Below are 13,094 nucleotides of genomic sequence, written 5' to 3' on the forward strand. Positions count from 1 at the left end.
AGCTGGAAATGCACAATTTGTGGTCCATGTTTCGTGCATTTGTACTTTGTTCAAATGTATTGTTGTTGTTGGAGTTTTTGTAATAGTAAAGGTTGAGATGAATTCTGCAAATGCAAAGATCTTTTTCTGCCTACTTTTGAATTTCTCTTGTCTGCCAATAATAAGGAACCAGGATGATTTTTTTTATTCAAATGAGTATGTAGAAATTTCTTGGAGAGATTTTGGCTTCAAGATAATGGAGATAAATATTGAGTAACTAATTATTATGAAATAATGAAACTTGCATTTAACATAATGGTTATAGAAAATAGTGAAGTCATTGAGCTGGTGAGGGTGTGGTATTTTCTAAGCAAACATGGTTTGGGAACTGAATCTGGGCAGGATCCTGTTGCACCATTCTGACTTAAATATGTTTGCATAAGAACCCTAAATAGGGATGAACAAACAAAACACAAAGCGCTGTGCTTTTAGTTAAAAAACATACAAGGTCAAGAGTTGCCTTTTAGTTTACCTCCTTCTAGACAAGAAAAAGGAATCTCCCTGGAGGGATGGGATGTGACTTGATAGTCTTATTTTTTCAAGGATTAAGTAGGTCACATTTTGAGAGAGCAAGTGCAAAACTGGTTTCTATGCACCTGCTGTGACCTGTTTCACCCCGTTTTCCCAGTTTAACCATCAGTACAGAGGTGCAGACTGGATGTCTTTAACTCTAGAGAGATGATTTCAATGTTTATCTGAGGATTTGTTGATTTTTTAACAGCTGATGAGCTTCTGGGTCTGACCCGTCAATTATATTTTCAACAACCGAAGTAAGTGTGATATTTGTACCATGATGGTAATCAAGAACACGAGATGTTTTACATTTGGAAGTCAAATTAAAAGGATTTAAAATACTGTTTTGTTCCACTCAAAGGCCTTTTCGTAATGATATGTTCAAGTGTCAGCGTTTCTATCGACCAGTTCTACCGGTTGTTCCCGGCCCCAATGCAAGGCTTACTTCGCAGTGGGAGTGAGCCTTGTCGCCGCGGTGACTGAGCGCTCCGTCCGCCTCTCAGCTCAGCTTCTCCGCGGAAAACCAACATAAAACACCGCCGAGGGTCAATTCACTTTCCCTGGGTGTATTTTACGACAACAGTATGTTTTGTTCATTAATATTTTTGTTTTTATTCAGGGATTTATCCGGTGGGATGCGTTAGCTTGTAACGCAGTCAAATTAGCAGGTCATCGGAAGCTTTCTCTGTCTAATCTGAGCTTTACCAGCAACTAATGTTTCTATTTTATTTTGTTATATTTTTAAACGGATAAACAGTGAAGTTTGGATAGTATCCGTCGCTAATATTGATTTTTTTTGTAAGATAATGTTTTATTTTGAAATATAAGACACATTGTTTTGAAGGGGAACCTATAGCAGAACTGGTTTTATCTGGATGTTTCCGTCTCTTCTGCAGGTGTCAATGATATGCACCGCCGTCGGACAGACACACAAGTGCTGTGATTTTGACTGGGGAAGGTAACGCACCCTAACCAGGAATCCCTGCAGCAGGTGTTTCTGAGAAATAATGAAAAACTAGTCTCAGTTTTAGCACAAGAGAGAATTTTGGACCATCCAAGCCACCTTACTGGATGGTGACTCTCAGTCACGCATTAGGAAATATGATTGTCCTGGCCTGACTCCTTTCCCATCGCAAAGGTTTGGTCATTCATAATGCATAACCCAGCTGCAGAGACTGTGGCAGCTTACCCCAGTGGGAGTGTGGTGCTGGATAAAGATGCCAACCCAGAGACAACCTTGGGGAGTGCGTACTCTCCTGTGGACTACATGAGCATCACCAGCTTCCCCAGGCTGCCCGAAGATGACATGGCTTCTGGGGAAAACACCCTGAAATCCCGCAAGGATGATGACAATATCCTAAGCGAACAAGACACAGGTCAGGAATAATCATTATTTTTTTACAATGTTCCAGAAAGTATGTTTTCCGCACTGTGACATTTATTATATTTGCAAGTTGTTACCTAAGACGTTTTAAGACCCACTTCGAGGTAAATAGGGTTTTTGGTGTTTTTAATGTGTTCTTCTGGCATTTTTTCATGATGCAGGACATATTTTGAAAATAAATCATCTTAAAATTGCAATTCCTAGTATTTTTTTATTCAAATCGTTGTGAATAAGAAGCAAATGTCATTTGAAAAAGACTCTAGCAGTGACACAAGTTCTACAGTAGCTGAGCTACAAGCTCCCCGCTCTGCTCCATTCTGATGCATCCACTTGTAGACAAAAAGATCAATGTACGTCTGCATTTTCCTCGTCCAAGCTGGGATCTGAGTCAAAATGCTACAGCAGGATAGCTCCAATATTGCTCATTTTTGTTTCATCTGAAAAGTTAGGTTGGGGGTGTGAGGGGATGTAAGCTAGCGGGAGAGAGCATAAACAAATGGATGACAGGAAGTGGGGGCAGGTTATTGCACACCAACGGTCCTGCCCACAATTCAGAGGTGAATTTCTAACGAACTACTGCCGTTTTGCAGAAACTGTGTCCTTGAAAACAACAGTTTTTTTTTTAAACTTTGGCTAAAAACGACATAATCATAACTAAAAGAGCACTAAGAACACTTTCAGAATAGATCAAAAGATGATCAGAGTGGGAATTTAAGATATTCTTAAGGTTTTTATTTAATTTATCTGCATGTAAAGAAGTACATTTTGTGTGAGAGGCTCAATCTGAAATATTTTAGTTTGGTTTGCTTCTTTAAACTAAGTCTTGTTTTGAACTTCACACAGATCCAGATCTGTTTCTGAGGTCTGCTCGGCTTCAGCGCCTCCCTTCATCTGCATCTGATCTGGCCAGCCACGATATTGCTTCCCTTCGTGAGACCAACACGGACCCTTTCACTGAGGAATGCGCCTGTCAAAGAGACGGACTGACCGTCATCATCACAGCATGTCTCACCTTTGCTACAGGGGTCACTGTAGCCCTCATCATGCAGATCTACTTTGGTGATCCTCAGGTATGTGAGAAACAGGGAGTTTTTAATTTACTCTGTATTCTCTAAATGTTCATTCAAATGTTGTAAATAAACCAAAACCTTGTTTAAAAAAAAAAAAAAAGCTATTTATTGTCTTGGTACCTGGAAAACAGTGACATTTATCCAAAATATTAACAGTATAATTCACAGAAAAATACAAAAGATTTAAAATTCTTGAAGTTATTACAGATTAAAGAAAGTGTCATTTGCTAAATGTTAGAATAAAAGCTAAACCCAACACTAAACTACGACAGCAAGGTAGTGAGATGATGGTGGCAATGAGAACAGAAAATGTAATTTTTTTTAGGTTGATAGCTTTAAATAACAATTAAAAGTATTTTTTATGTTTAAAAAGTTTACATTTTTCCAGGTTTACCTTAAGCTTCTTTAATATCATGCAATGGGGATGAAAGGTTTGGTTTTCTTTGCAGTGTTGGAACCATCTATTAGCAATATTTGGCTGATCTTGCATGAGTGATGAAAGGACTTTGGAAAACGTCCCACACTTGTTTCGTTTATGTCCCCCTCCTGAATGTTTTACTCTTCGTTTATTGAAGGTCTATAGCCAAGGAGCAGTGGTGACCGATGCGGCTCGGTGTACATCTCTTGGATTTGATGTTCTGGGGAAGCAGGGGTCCAGTGTTGATGCTGCTGTGGCTGCTGCTCTCTGTTTAGGAATCGTTCACCCTCACACATCTGGCATAGGAGGGTGAGTAATGAAACAGGATTCTGTGTGCGAGTTCGTTAAAGTTTTACACAAATAACATTAAGACATATGTTTGCACTTGTTTTTTTTGTTTAGTGGGGGTGTCATGTTGGTGCACAACATCCGTAAAAATGAGACAAGAGTCATTGACTTCAGAGAGACGGCACCGTTTGCTATCCATGAGGACATGTTGCAGACAAACCTGGATATTAATGTAAGACTTTTTTCTAGGGCTGCACGATATATAATGAAAACTCGCGATTTGCGATCTTAGAGATCTATATTGCGATGATTATTTAACTTACATAAACAAATAGCAAAACAACTACGGTAAATACATCTTTTCCATTTCACTGGAACGCTTTAATTTAAATAAGAGTCAACATAACTTAAATACACTCCAAATGACCCTCGCCTACATAGGAGGCGAGCAGCTAACATAAAAGGGTTCCACGCGATTGGTCAGTGATGTAAGGAGTCCCTCCGATTGGTCAAATGCAGGGATTTATTTGATTCGCTAAATACTTCAAGCTGCCATAAGATTATTTTAGCACATTTTAGGTAACCGTTTATCGCAATTTCCGCCGACTTTTGTGATGTGCTTATTGCACGGCTTGATATCACGATAACGATACATTTGCGATTTATTGTGCAGGCCTACTTTCTTCTTAATCATCTGTCAAGAAAATTACCCCCTGATTTTTTGTTCTGGCTCTGCATTGTACATGATCTACATGGAGGTTGTCACTTGTTTTATTTTAGACTGGCTTGCTGGTAGGAGTCCCTGGTATGCTCAGTGGGATGCATCAGGCACACCAGCTCTATGGCAGGTACAGAAAACAATTCATTTGGTAATAATAGTTGCAGCTTTTGCACTGCCTTCAGAAAAATCTATGCTCTTTTCTGGTTTTACAAGCTTTCAGTTCATTTTCTGTTAATTTCATTAATTTCAAGTGTTATTAGCTTCACTCAAAATAAGATTTATTTGCCATTTTGAATGTTTAAAATGGAGAATTGCATTAAACTAGTTTTAGATTTTTCTTTTGTATTAAGTTTGTTTACATGAAGCATCACTTTCACATGTATTTTTTTGAGAAAGTTTAACATTTTTGTGGTTCAGTAACGGCTGGGTAGCTCGGTTGGTAAGGTGAGAGGCTACAATGCAGGAATCCAGGGTTCGATACCCGGAGGGGGATAAACAATGGTACTGGGTCAATTACCTTATCAATGGCGAATATCACCCAGTGAGGGCCCTTAGGCAAGGCCATTAACGCTACTGCCTCCCGAGCGCGGTTAGGCTGCAGCTCACCGCTCCCCCAGGGCATGGGTCAAAATGCGGAGAAGAATTTCCCCATTGTGGCATCAATAAAGTATCCGTTATTATTATTATACCAGCAGAAAGCAGTAATGTTGTAAACATGTAAAATGTGATACATGGCGGAGACAAAACAACTGTGACACTCCTGTGTTTTTGGAGAAATGCCATGAAGCAGGTGCTAACAAATAAGAGGACAGTACAGACACTTCTGGAGAGATGTGCAGATTAAAAATGAATGCAAGACAATTTCCAGGAAAAAGGATGAATGCAAACTTCTGTAGAACAACCGAAGGATTGTTGGTCAAGAATGAAAAGAAGATACGTTTTAAGGAGTGGACAAGTCAGACCGATGGAAAGGGTAAAGGTCATCAGGATTCCTCCTCCTTAACACCTCCGGCAGAAAACACAGTTTTTGGTTGAATATACCAGCTCAGTCTGTACTGCCTTTTCCTAATTATACTTCATTTACCTAAACTTAACTGGACTTCTCAAAGTAAATATTTGGCTGAAGACTTGGCTCCTGCTGAAGATGCACAGGGAGACGCCAACTGGAGCAAATCTGTTGATGGATTCCGGTTGTATGTTTTCAGTCCAAAACATATGACATTCTGCCTCTTCTGCGTAAGACTGATTGATTGATTGATTGATCAATTGATTGATTTCAAGCATTGTAGTCAAAGCAATAAAAAAATCAAACTCATTACAGAAGTGATGAAATGCATAGATGTATAAAAACCAGAAAAACAAAGACACACTTAAGTCACATTTGATCATTAACTAAAGACATGCTGAGCTTGATTCATTGCTTGAAAAGGAGTGGGAAAAAGCAATTTTATATAATCCCACCCCTACTGAATTCATTCATTTTATAGTTTTACATAGTTTTCGTAATTCGGTTCTGATCAGATAGTTTCTTTTTAAGTGACAAAAATTAAGTTCACATCAATGATTGATTATCTTCAGAAAACATTCATTCATGATTTCAGTAAACGGTAACAGTAAAAGATATGTAATAATCATTGATTATTATTAGATCACATTATCACAATACACGATAAATGCAGTAAAAACAACTGAATTTAAAACGGTTTTTAAGATAAAGATTATTATTTCGGGAGAAGAAGTGAGGCTTGGAACTGCATCAGAATGGTAGATCCTTTAATGCTTGAATCTTTTTTTAATCTGACTGGGAGAGGGTTTGGAAATAAGGGCAGCACCGCTGGGACCAGTGACTCAAACTAATTTGACAAGCTGATGAATAATTTGGTCTTCAGTTTTGCATGGAGCTGTCTGTGTAGACAAGAATGTTACATTCAAATGTACAGAAATTCTTTTCTCTGCAAAATGCTGCTCAAAGGTGGAGGATTTTGAGCACATGAGGACATTCTTGTCTTTTTTACTAAAATAAAAAAGCAAACAAACAGTTGTGTCATTTTCTATAATTCTTATTTTTTCATTTTGAAACCGAAAACCCTTTTTGATACTTATTTAAATAATAGTTCATTCATTCATCTTCTGAACCATTTTTGTCCCTTTCGGGGTCACAGGGCTGCTAGAGTCGATCCCGGCTACTCGCAGGCAAAGGCAGGGGACGTCCTGGACAGGTCGCCAGTCCGTCGCAGGGCCACAATCACACACCCATGCACACTCGCATTTTTAATTTAGAGTAACAAATTAACCTATGAAGCATATTTTTGGACGGTGGGAGGAAGCCAGAGTCCCCGGAGAAAACCCCAGCATCCATGGGGAGAACATGCAAACTCCACACTGAAAGGTCTCCCATTGGGGACTTAAACCAGCCTTCTTGCTGTGAGCAGCCACTGCACCACCATGCAGCCCAAATATTTTATCGGTTATGACATTGATTTCAAGGTAAAGCTAATGTGTTGAACTTTTCTGTTAAAGTAAAACATTGTCTTTAAGTGAAAGAATGATCTTTGTCATTGTAGGAGAAGCTGCATCTTTTTGGAGTCAGATGTTTGGGCTGTAATTATTCCACTGCTGTGTAATTATTGTGTAACAGATGCCTTGGCCTCCCTCTGTTTTAAATTTCTTGGATAATTTAAAGTGTTCAAATGTAAACTATTGTGGATTTTAAATATGTTAAGAACATAAATGTGAGTTTCTGAAAAACTCAGATGAACAATATCTTTGACTCTAACAGGATGTCATGGAAGAATGTCGTTGCAATGGCAGCAGATGTGGCTCGAAATGGATTTAATGTCACTCATGACTTTGGTGAGTGTACATTTCGCTTTGTTTTTCTTCTAAGGAAAAAGATCAGTGCTTGTCCCTCAGTGTCCGACTGTCCGAAGAAACACAAGCGAACAGCCTCAGAGCTCCTGCTGACGTCTAGTCTGTCTTTTCTGTCCTTTTCCACAGCCGAAGCTCTCTCAAATGTAAAGAACGACAACATGTCGGAAGCGTTTCAGAATCTGTTTCTTCCCAACGGCAACGTTCCCCCCTCTGGGTTATTTATCCAACGGCATGATTTGGCAGACATTTTGGAAGCTGTTGCAGTTAAAGGGATATCAGAGTTCTATAGTGGGAAGATTGCACAGGAAATGGTGACTGCAGTAAGTCCGCTTTTTTTATTTTATTTCTCTTAACCAAAAAATTGCACGTCTTTCTTAAACTGATTTTTGCAGCTGAATTAAATGTGTTTCATTTAAGTAAAATGGTAATGCATTTAAGCCATTTCTGACATTTTAATAGATAAATGTGTGCTCCACTTGTTAGCTGCACTTTCTGTCACTCTTCTCTGTGACCTTTTATATACTCCTGTTTTGTGATAGGTGCAAAAGAAAGGTGGTGTACTCACAGAAGAGGACTTAGGAAACTATAGCATAGTACTGCAAGAGCCAGCAGAGGTCACCTATCAAGGTAAAGTGCTGACATTAAACACTCAGCACAAGATGGTTTGGCTTGATCTAAAATCCCTTCTTCCAGGGTTCCTCTTTATGTCCAGTATAAATAAAGAAATGCTGATGGTCTGCTCTCTAATTAGGTCTATGGTGGAAACTTGTTTAATATGAGTGGCTTTGTTTACACACAGCACAAGCTGTTATTGACCCTGAGATGGTAATTTAGAAGAATTTCCACACTTTATTATTATGCTGTAATGTTAAAGTGTTCCCTGGTTGTTCTAACAACCTCTGCATGTTTTTGAATCGTGTTGTGCATCTGCCCTTCTCAGAAACAGTCATATTTTATCTTATATCCCAGCTCACTTGTATACATTTGTCAATGATTCATTTATTTGTGTACAATTAACCGCTGGCCTGCAAAAAATGCAATCTACCTTCTTGTGATCTTGTTGGTTCTGCAGGACATCATGTCATGGCGTCATCAGCCCCTCATGCAGGGGTTGCTTTGATCGCTGCGCTAAATATTCTTGAAGGCTACAACATTACCAGCCAAATGTCCAGGAACAGTACCGTGCATTGGATTGCAGAGGTAATTACTGCCTTAACGAAGAGTAAAGGTTGTTTTTGTTTTTTTTAATAATTCCCTTCAAAAAATGTGTTTATTTAGCCATTTTGTTTTTCTCATTTTGAATGAATTTTTCCATTTTAATTTACTAGGCCTTAAAAATAGCTCTGGGCCTGGCCAGTGGGCTTGGTGACCCACTGTATGACAGCTCTGTGACAGAAACTGTTGATAAGATGTTGAGGTAAAGCTGTTCCATCCCACCTAAGATCTCTGTCATTAAAGCACAATTACAACCAAGTTAAGTGTTGCACTTTCGTTTCCACCGACCAGTAAATCCCAGGCTTCCCTACTTCGCCAGCTGATCAGCGACTCCGAAGCAAATCCTGTCAGTCACTACACTTCTGCGTTCAGCTTGGAGAAAGGTGCAGCTGCTGCCCAGGTCATGGTCATGGGTCCAGATGACCACATTGTGTCAGTCATGAGGTATTTCAAATTTGAACCAGTGGATTTTAGGAGTTTATGATCATTGTCAGCAATTTAATTTTCTTTTTCTTAACTTGATTCAGCTCTCTCAACAAACCATTCGGGAGTGGTATAGTGACTTCATCAGGAATCCTGTTAAATAGCCAGATCCTGGACTTCTCTTGGGCTAATAAAACGCTGAGTTCATCACCTAACCCAGTAATCACTGCTGCTTTCTTCTCATGGTTCATTTTTTTGGTATTCTAGATGCTGTAGTTTCTGTTACGCCTCTCATTTATGTGTTGTCTTTCGAAACAGCATAACAACCTCCAGCCTGGAAAAAGGCCTATGTCCTTCCTGATGCCCACTGCAGTGAGGCCAGCAGTAGGGCTGTGTGGCACGTATGTAGCTGTTGGATCATCTAATGGGGAGAAAGCTCTCAGTGCCATCACACAGGTACATTTCACTTCCCAATCTATGATTATTACTGAACTGTTGTTGAATTCTGAATGGTCAGGTAGGAGGTAAGGGGTTTTTCCTTTGCACTATTGTATGGCCCTAAAGAGCAAATCACATCAGAAATCACAGAACGCACAACATATTAAAGATCACAACAACATTTAAAAAAGCAAAACAAATAATAAAAAATCATTAAATTATTGAAATCAAAACAAAATTCCAGAAACCGAAACGTAAAAAAAATAATAAATTCCAGAAAATAAAACGAATTGTTAAAAAAATGAAACAAAAGAAGAAACCAGATAAGGTAGGCATTATGGGACATGATTGATTGGATTATGACATTTGAGTTTTGAAGAAGATGGAAAGCAGAAGGATTTTTTCCCGATCTGTTATAAGAAGTTGATTGAGCAATCACCGAGCTTTTGACGGAAGAAAGATCTTCATCGCCATGCAGGTGAACAAACATCATCATCCAATCAGTGATGTCTCATAACATCTACCTTTTCTGATTTCCAATTTGGTTTCATTTTTTAGCAATTCATTTTGATTTCTTGAAATGACTTTTGTTTTCTAAAAAATGTCCTTTTTAAGCTCTACTTGACTTAAGTTAATAATCACTAGATTTAATAAATCAATTGTGACTTAAGTGTCTTTGTTTTGGTTTTTCTCAAATGCATTTCATTATTTCTGTAACGAGTTGAATAAATCTGTGGGATTTTTTTATCTTGTAATGTCTATAATTAGTGCTTGAAACAAACCAAATCAATCAATTAAACAAGCAAGCAAGCAATCAAATTTAGTTTATTTTGTAGTTGTCTTTTTTTATTAAATTTGTTTTAATTTCTGAAATGTGATGTTCCTTTTATGTTACGAGTTTTGCTTTTTAATTGTTGTTTTTATCTTGAATATGTGTTTGCATTGATTGATTTGTTGATGTCATTTGCTCCTCAGGGCCACCGTACAATTGTCACCTTAAAATATTCCTCTTGTGATTTTCCACAGGTGCTGATGAATGTTCTCTCTTCACGTAAAAACATGAACGACAGCTTAGCTTATGGGAGACTCCACCCACAGCTGCAGCCAGACACCCTCCTGGTGGACTGTGAGTGTTTTCTCCCTCTGTTGTGTAGTTTGGTCCACATGAGCACTGTCCATGTTTTCTTTTCTTTTCTTTTGAATGGCATGAACCGCCCAGCCCAATTCTTTTAGAAGTGTATTAACTTTCCAGAGGAAGTAACAATTCATTACTTGCCTTGGGTTCCACAGCTTTCCCCAAACGTTCTTTCCTTTTTTCTGCTGATGTTCTATGTTAACGAAAACGTAGGAGCCACAATACAATACACAATACAAGATCATTTTTATTTATTTTATGTTTTAAATGTTAAAATTTTTATTGTAAATGTAATTTATTGTTTCCCCCTAGCGAGGACTCCCTTGAAAAAGAAAAATATATTCAGTTCTGTGTACAAATTATAACAAAATTTTGGGAGTTTGTACTCGGACTCTAAAATCCTAAAATTTAAAACCTTTCTTAGGGTTTTCAAGTGTTTACATATTGAATAGTGCTTGTAATATTTCTGTTACAACTGAGTTTTACCCGTCTGATTATTAGAAATAAAATGGCAGAAAAGACAAAGTGGATAAACATCACAGTAGCGCATGAATTTACTGGTTTGATAATTGGATCAGAATTGAACTTTTTCTTTACCGTAAATCAAACAAAATGGGTTTAAACTGTAATTAATTTCTTAGTTACAAACATTTATCATAATCAGGGGTTCTTACCTGTCCCTTGGAAACGTTAACCAAATATCTATATAAGTAAATACAAATACAGGTCTGTTTTCAGGGTTTGCTCTTCTCTCTAACCTCACAACTCTTTTTTTGTGTTAACTCTTCTTCTACAGCTGAGTTTTCAGAGGACGAAGTGGAGCTGCTTCAGGTCAAGGGCCATAAAGTGGAGAGGATGGACGTGCTTTCATTAGTTGAGGCCACTCGGAGAACCAATGACCTCATTATCGCTGTCAAAGATCCCCGTAGTGCAGATGCCTCTGCCCTTTCTCTGCCCAATGTTCCTTAGTGCAACCCCTAAATGCAAATGCTTTCGTAGAAAACTACAGACTGGAAGTTACCGAGGTTGTTGATTAACTCATTAAAATACACCAAAAGTACACTCTCAGTACTTTTTACAGCATGTTACTAATGTTTTAGTCCAGAAGAACTTTATGCTGCTTTCTCTGAGGTGACCTAATGGGAACCTGAAAACGGCTGATTAGTTCAGAATAAACACTACAAACTAGCACCACCTAAAATAGCATGTGAAGTGGACGTTCTTGCACAGCCTCAATTATTCCAGTCCCATGCTTCAAAGTGTTTGAACTGTACATTCCTGGCCTTCGCAGCTTCATTGTTTGCTGCGTGTGTTTTACAAATCTAGGAACAAACATGTAACGCATGTTGGTAAATTAGTCTCACTTAGTTCTTTTAAAGAGAACATTTGCTCGTTTTTTTTAGGAGAAAAACGGATGAGGGAGTTGCTGTTTTAACAGTTATGGTGAATGTGGACACTAACAACACACAAACACTAGTGACCTTCTTAACAGGGTGTTTGAGAGTGTTGCTTAGTTAGCGGTGCAAAATTCAGAGTTTATTTCTGAAAAATTCACAGTTTCTTTACAGGAGACTTTGAAGGAAGGAAAACTGGCAAAGAAGAACCAAGAAATCCTCACGTGCAGCTAATTTCTTGATTGTAGTGCAGTTAGGTCATCTTTTAGCCGGACAAAGTCTCTGCTGCATTTCACAACTGCTTTACAAAATATATAATATAGATATTTTGTGATGATTTACATCAGTAATTGGCCAGTGCTCCCGTATACCTGAATGTGACCGTCCAGCTCTGCACACGTTCACTCTCTTGCTTTTATTTGAAGAGTTACTGTGATTTGATGTTTGCAGCAGCTGCTAAAGCTTTCAGTGTTATAATCAGACAATACCACCCTGGTGTCCTGTAAGACTTTTCAAACAAGTTCTAGAAAGTAGATGTCAAACTCCCTGTATTTTAAAAACTTTCCTTTTAATATAATGATTCTAATGAAGTTTATTAGTTTTTTTTTTTTGTCACGTTGTTGGTCTATGGTTTTGTTTGCACATTGTTTTGTGATTTACGTTTTATTGGTTTACTTTCAAAAATGATAGAATCAATCTGTATTTGTATTTTCATACGAAATTATTTGCTAAGTCTATTTACTGTTATGAAAGTGGATCCATCCCACACATCTTAGACAAGAACATTTTTTTTTTTAGTAATTAAATTGTAATTTTGTAATTATTTTTTTTAAATTAATCTCGCCCATACATGAACTGAATGGAAGTTAATTTTTATTCTGTTTCTTGTTAAATATCAGTGCAATATGATTGTTGATGGGGTTTTTGTGTGATATTTCATAAGGCACACTTTTGCACGTTTGATTTATGGTTTTCATCAACAATTGCTCAAATCCAAAAAATAAAAAGTTTAAAACATTGAATCCGTTCAGATTATTTCTTTTCCCCATTTCAATTCAATTTGTATTGCCGTAGCTGTTAAACATTTACTGTCTGTTCAAGTAAACTTTAAGGCTTGTCCAGTTTTTCCTTTATGATGTCTGGTCATTTTTAAAGCCGTTGAACCTTTAAAGCTAAATTATATTT

The 13,094-nt window shown here is 37.8% G+C and overlaps 1 protein-coding gene across 3 annotated transcripts; it reads left to right on the forward strand.

Annotated features, from left to right (window-relative positions):
- Positions 1-649: 649 nt before the first annotated feature.
- Positions 650-12,931, forward strand: ggt7 (gamma-glutamyltransferase 7). Of its 3 annotated transcripts, XM_023956225.1 has the most exons (17): positions 650-809; positions 914-1,134; positions 1,449-1,928; positions 2,780-3,006; positions 3,582-3,733; positions 3,827-3,944; positions 4,493-4,560; positions 7,213-7,286; positions 7,431-7,624; positions 7,844-7,931; positions 8,377-8,504; positions 8,633-8,721; positions 8,811-8,963; positions 9,047-9,161; positions 9,261-9,398; positions 10,407-10,506; positions 11,312-12,916. In XM_023956225.1, the coding sequence occupies exons 3-17, from the start codon at positions 1,706-1,708 to the stop codon at positions 11,482-11,484; spliced, it is 2,040 nt and encodes a 679-aa protein (XP_023811993.1). In that variant the 5' UTR covers positions 650-809; positions 914-1,134; positions 1,449-1,705; the 3' UTR covers positions 11,485-12,916.
- Positions 12,932-13,094: the final 163 nt, after the last annotated feature.

The sequence above is a fragment of the Oryzias latipes genome, chromosome 7 (genome assembly GCF_002234675.1).
Source record: "Oryzias latipes chromosome 7, ASM223467v1".
In the NCBI taxonomy this organism is placed as follows: Eukaryota; Metazoa; Chordata; class Actinopteri; order Beloniformes; family Adrianichthyidae; genus Oryzias; species Oryzias latipes.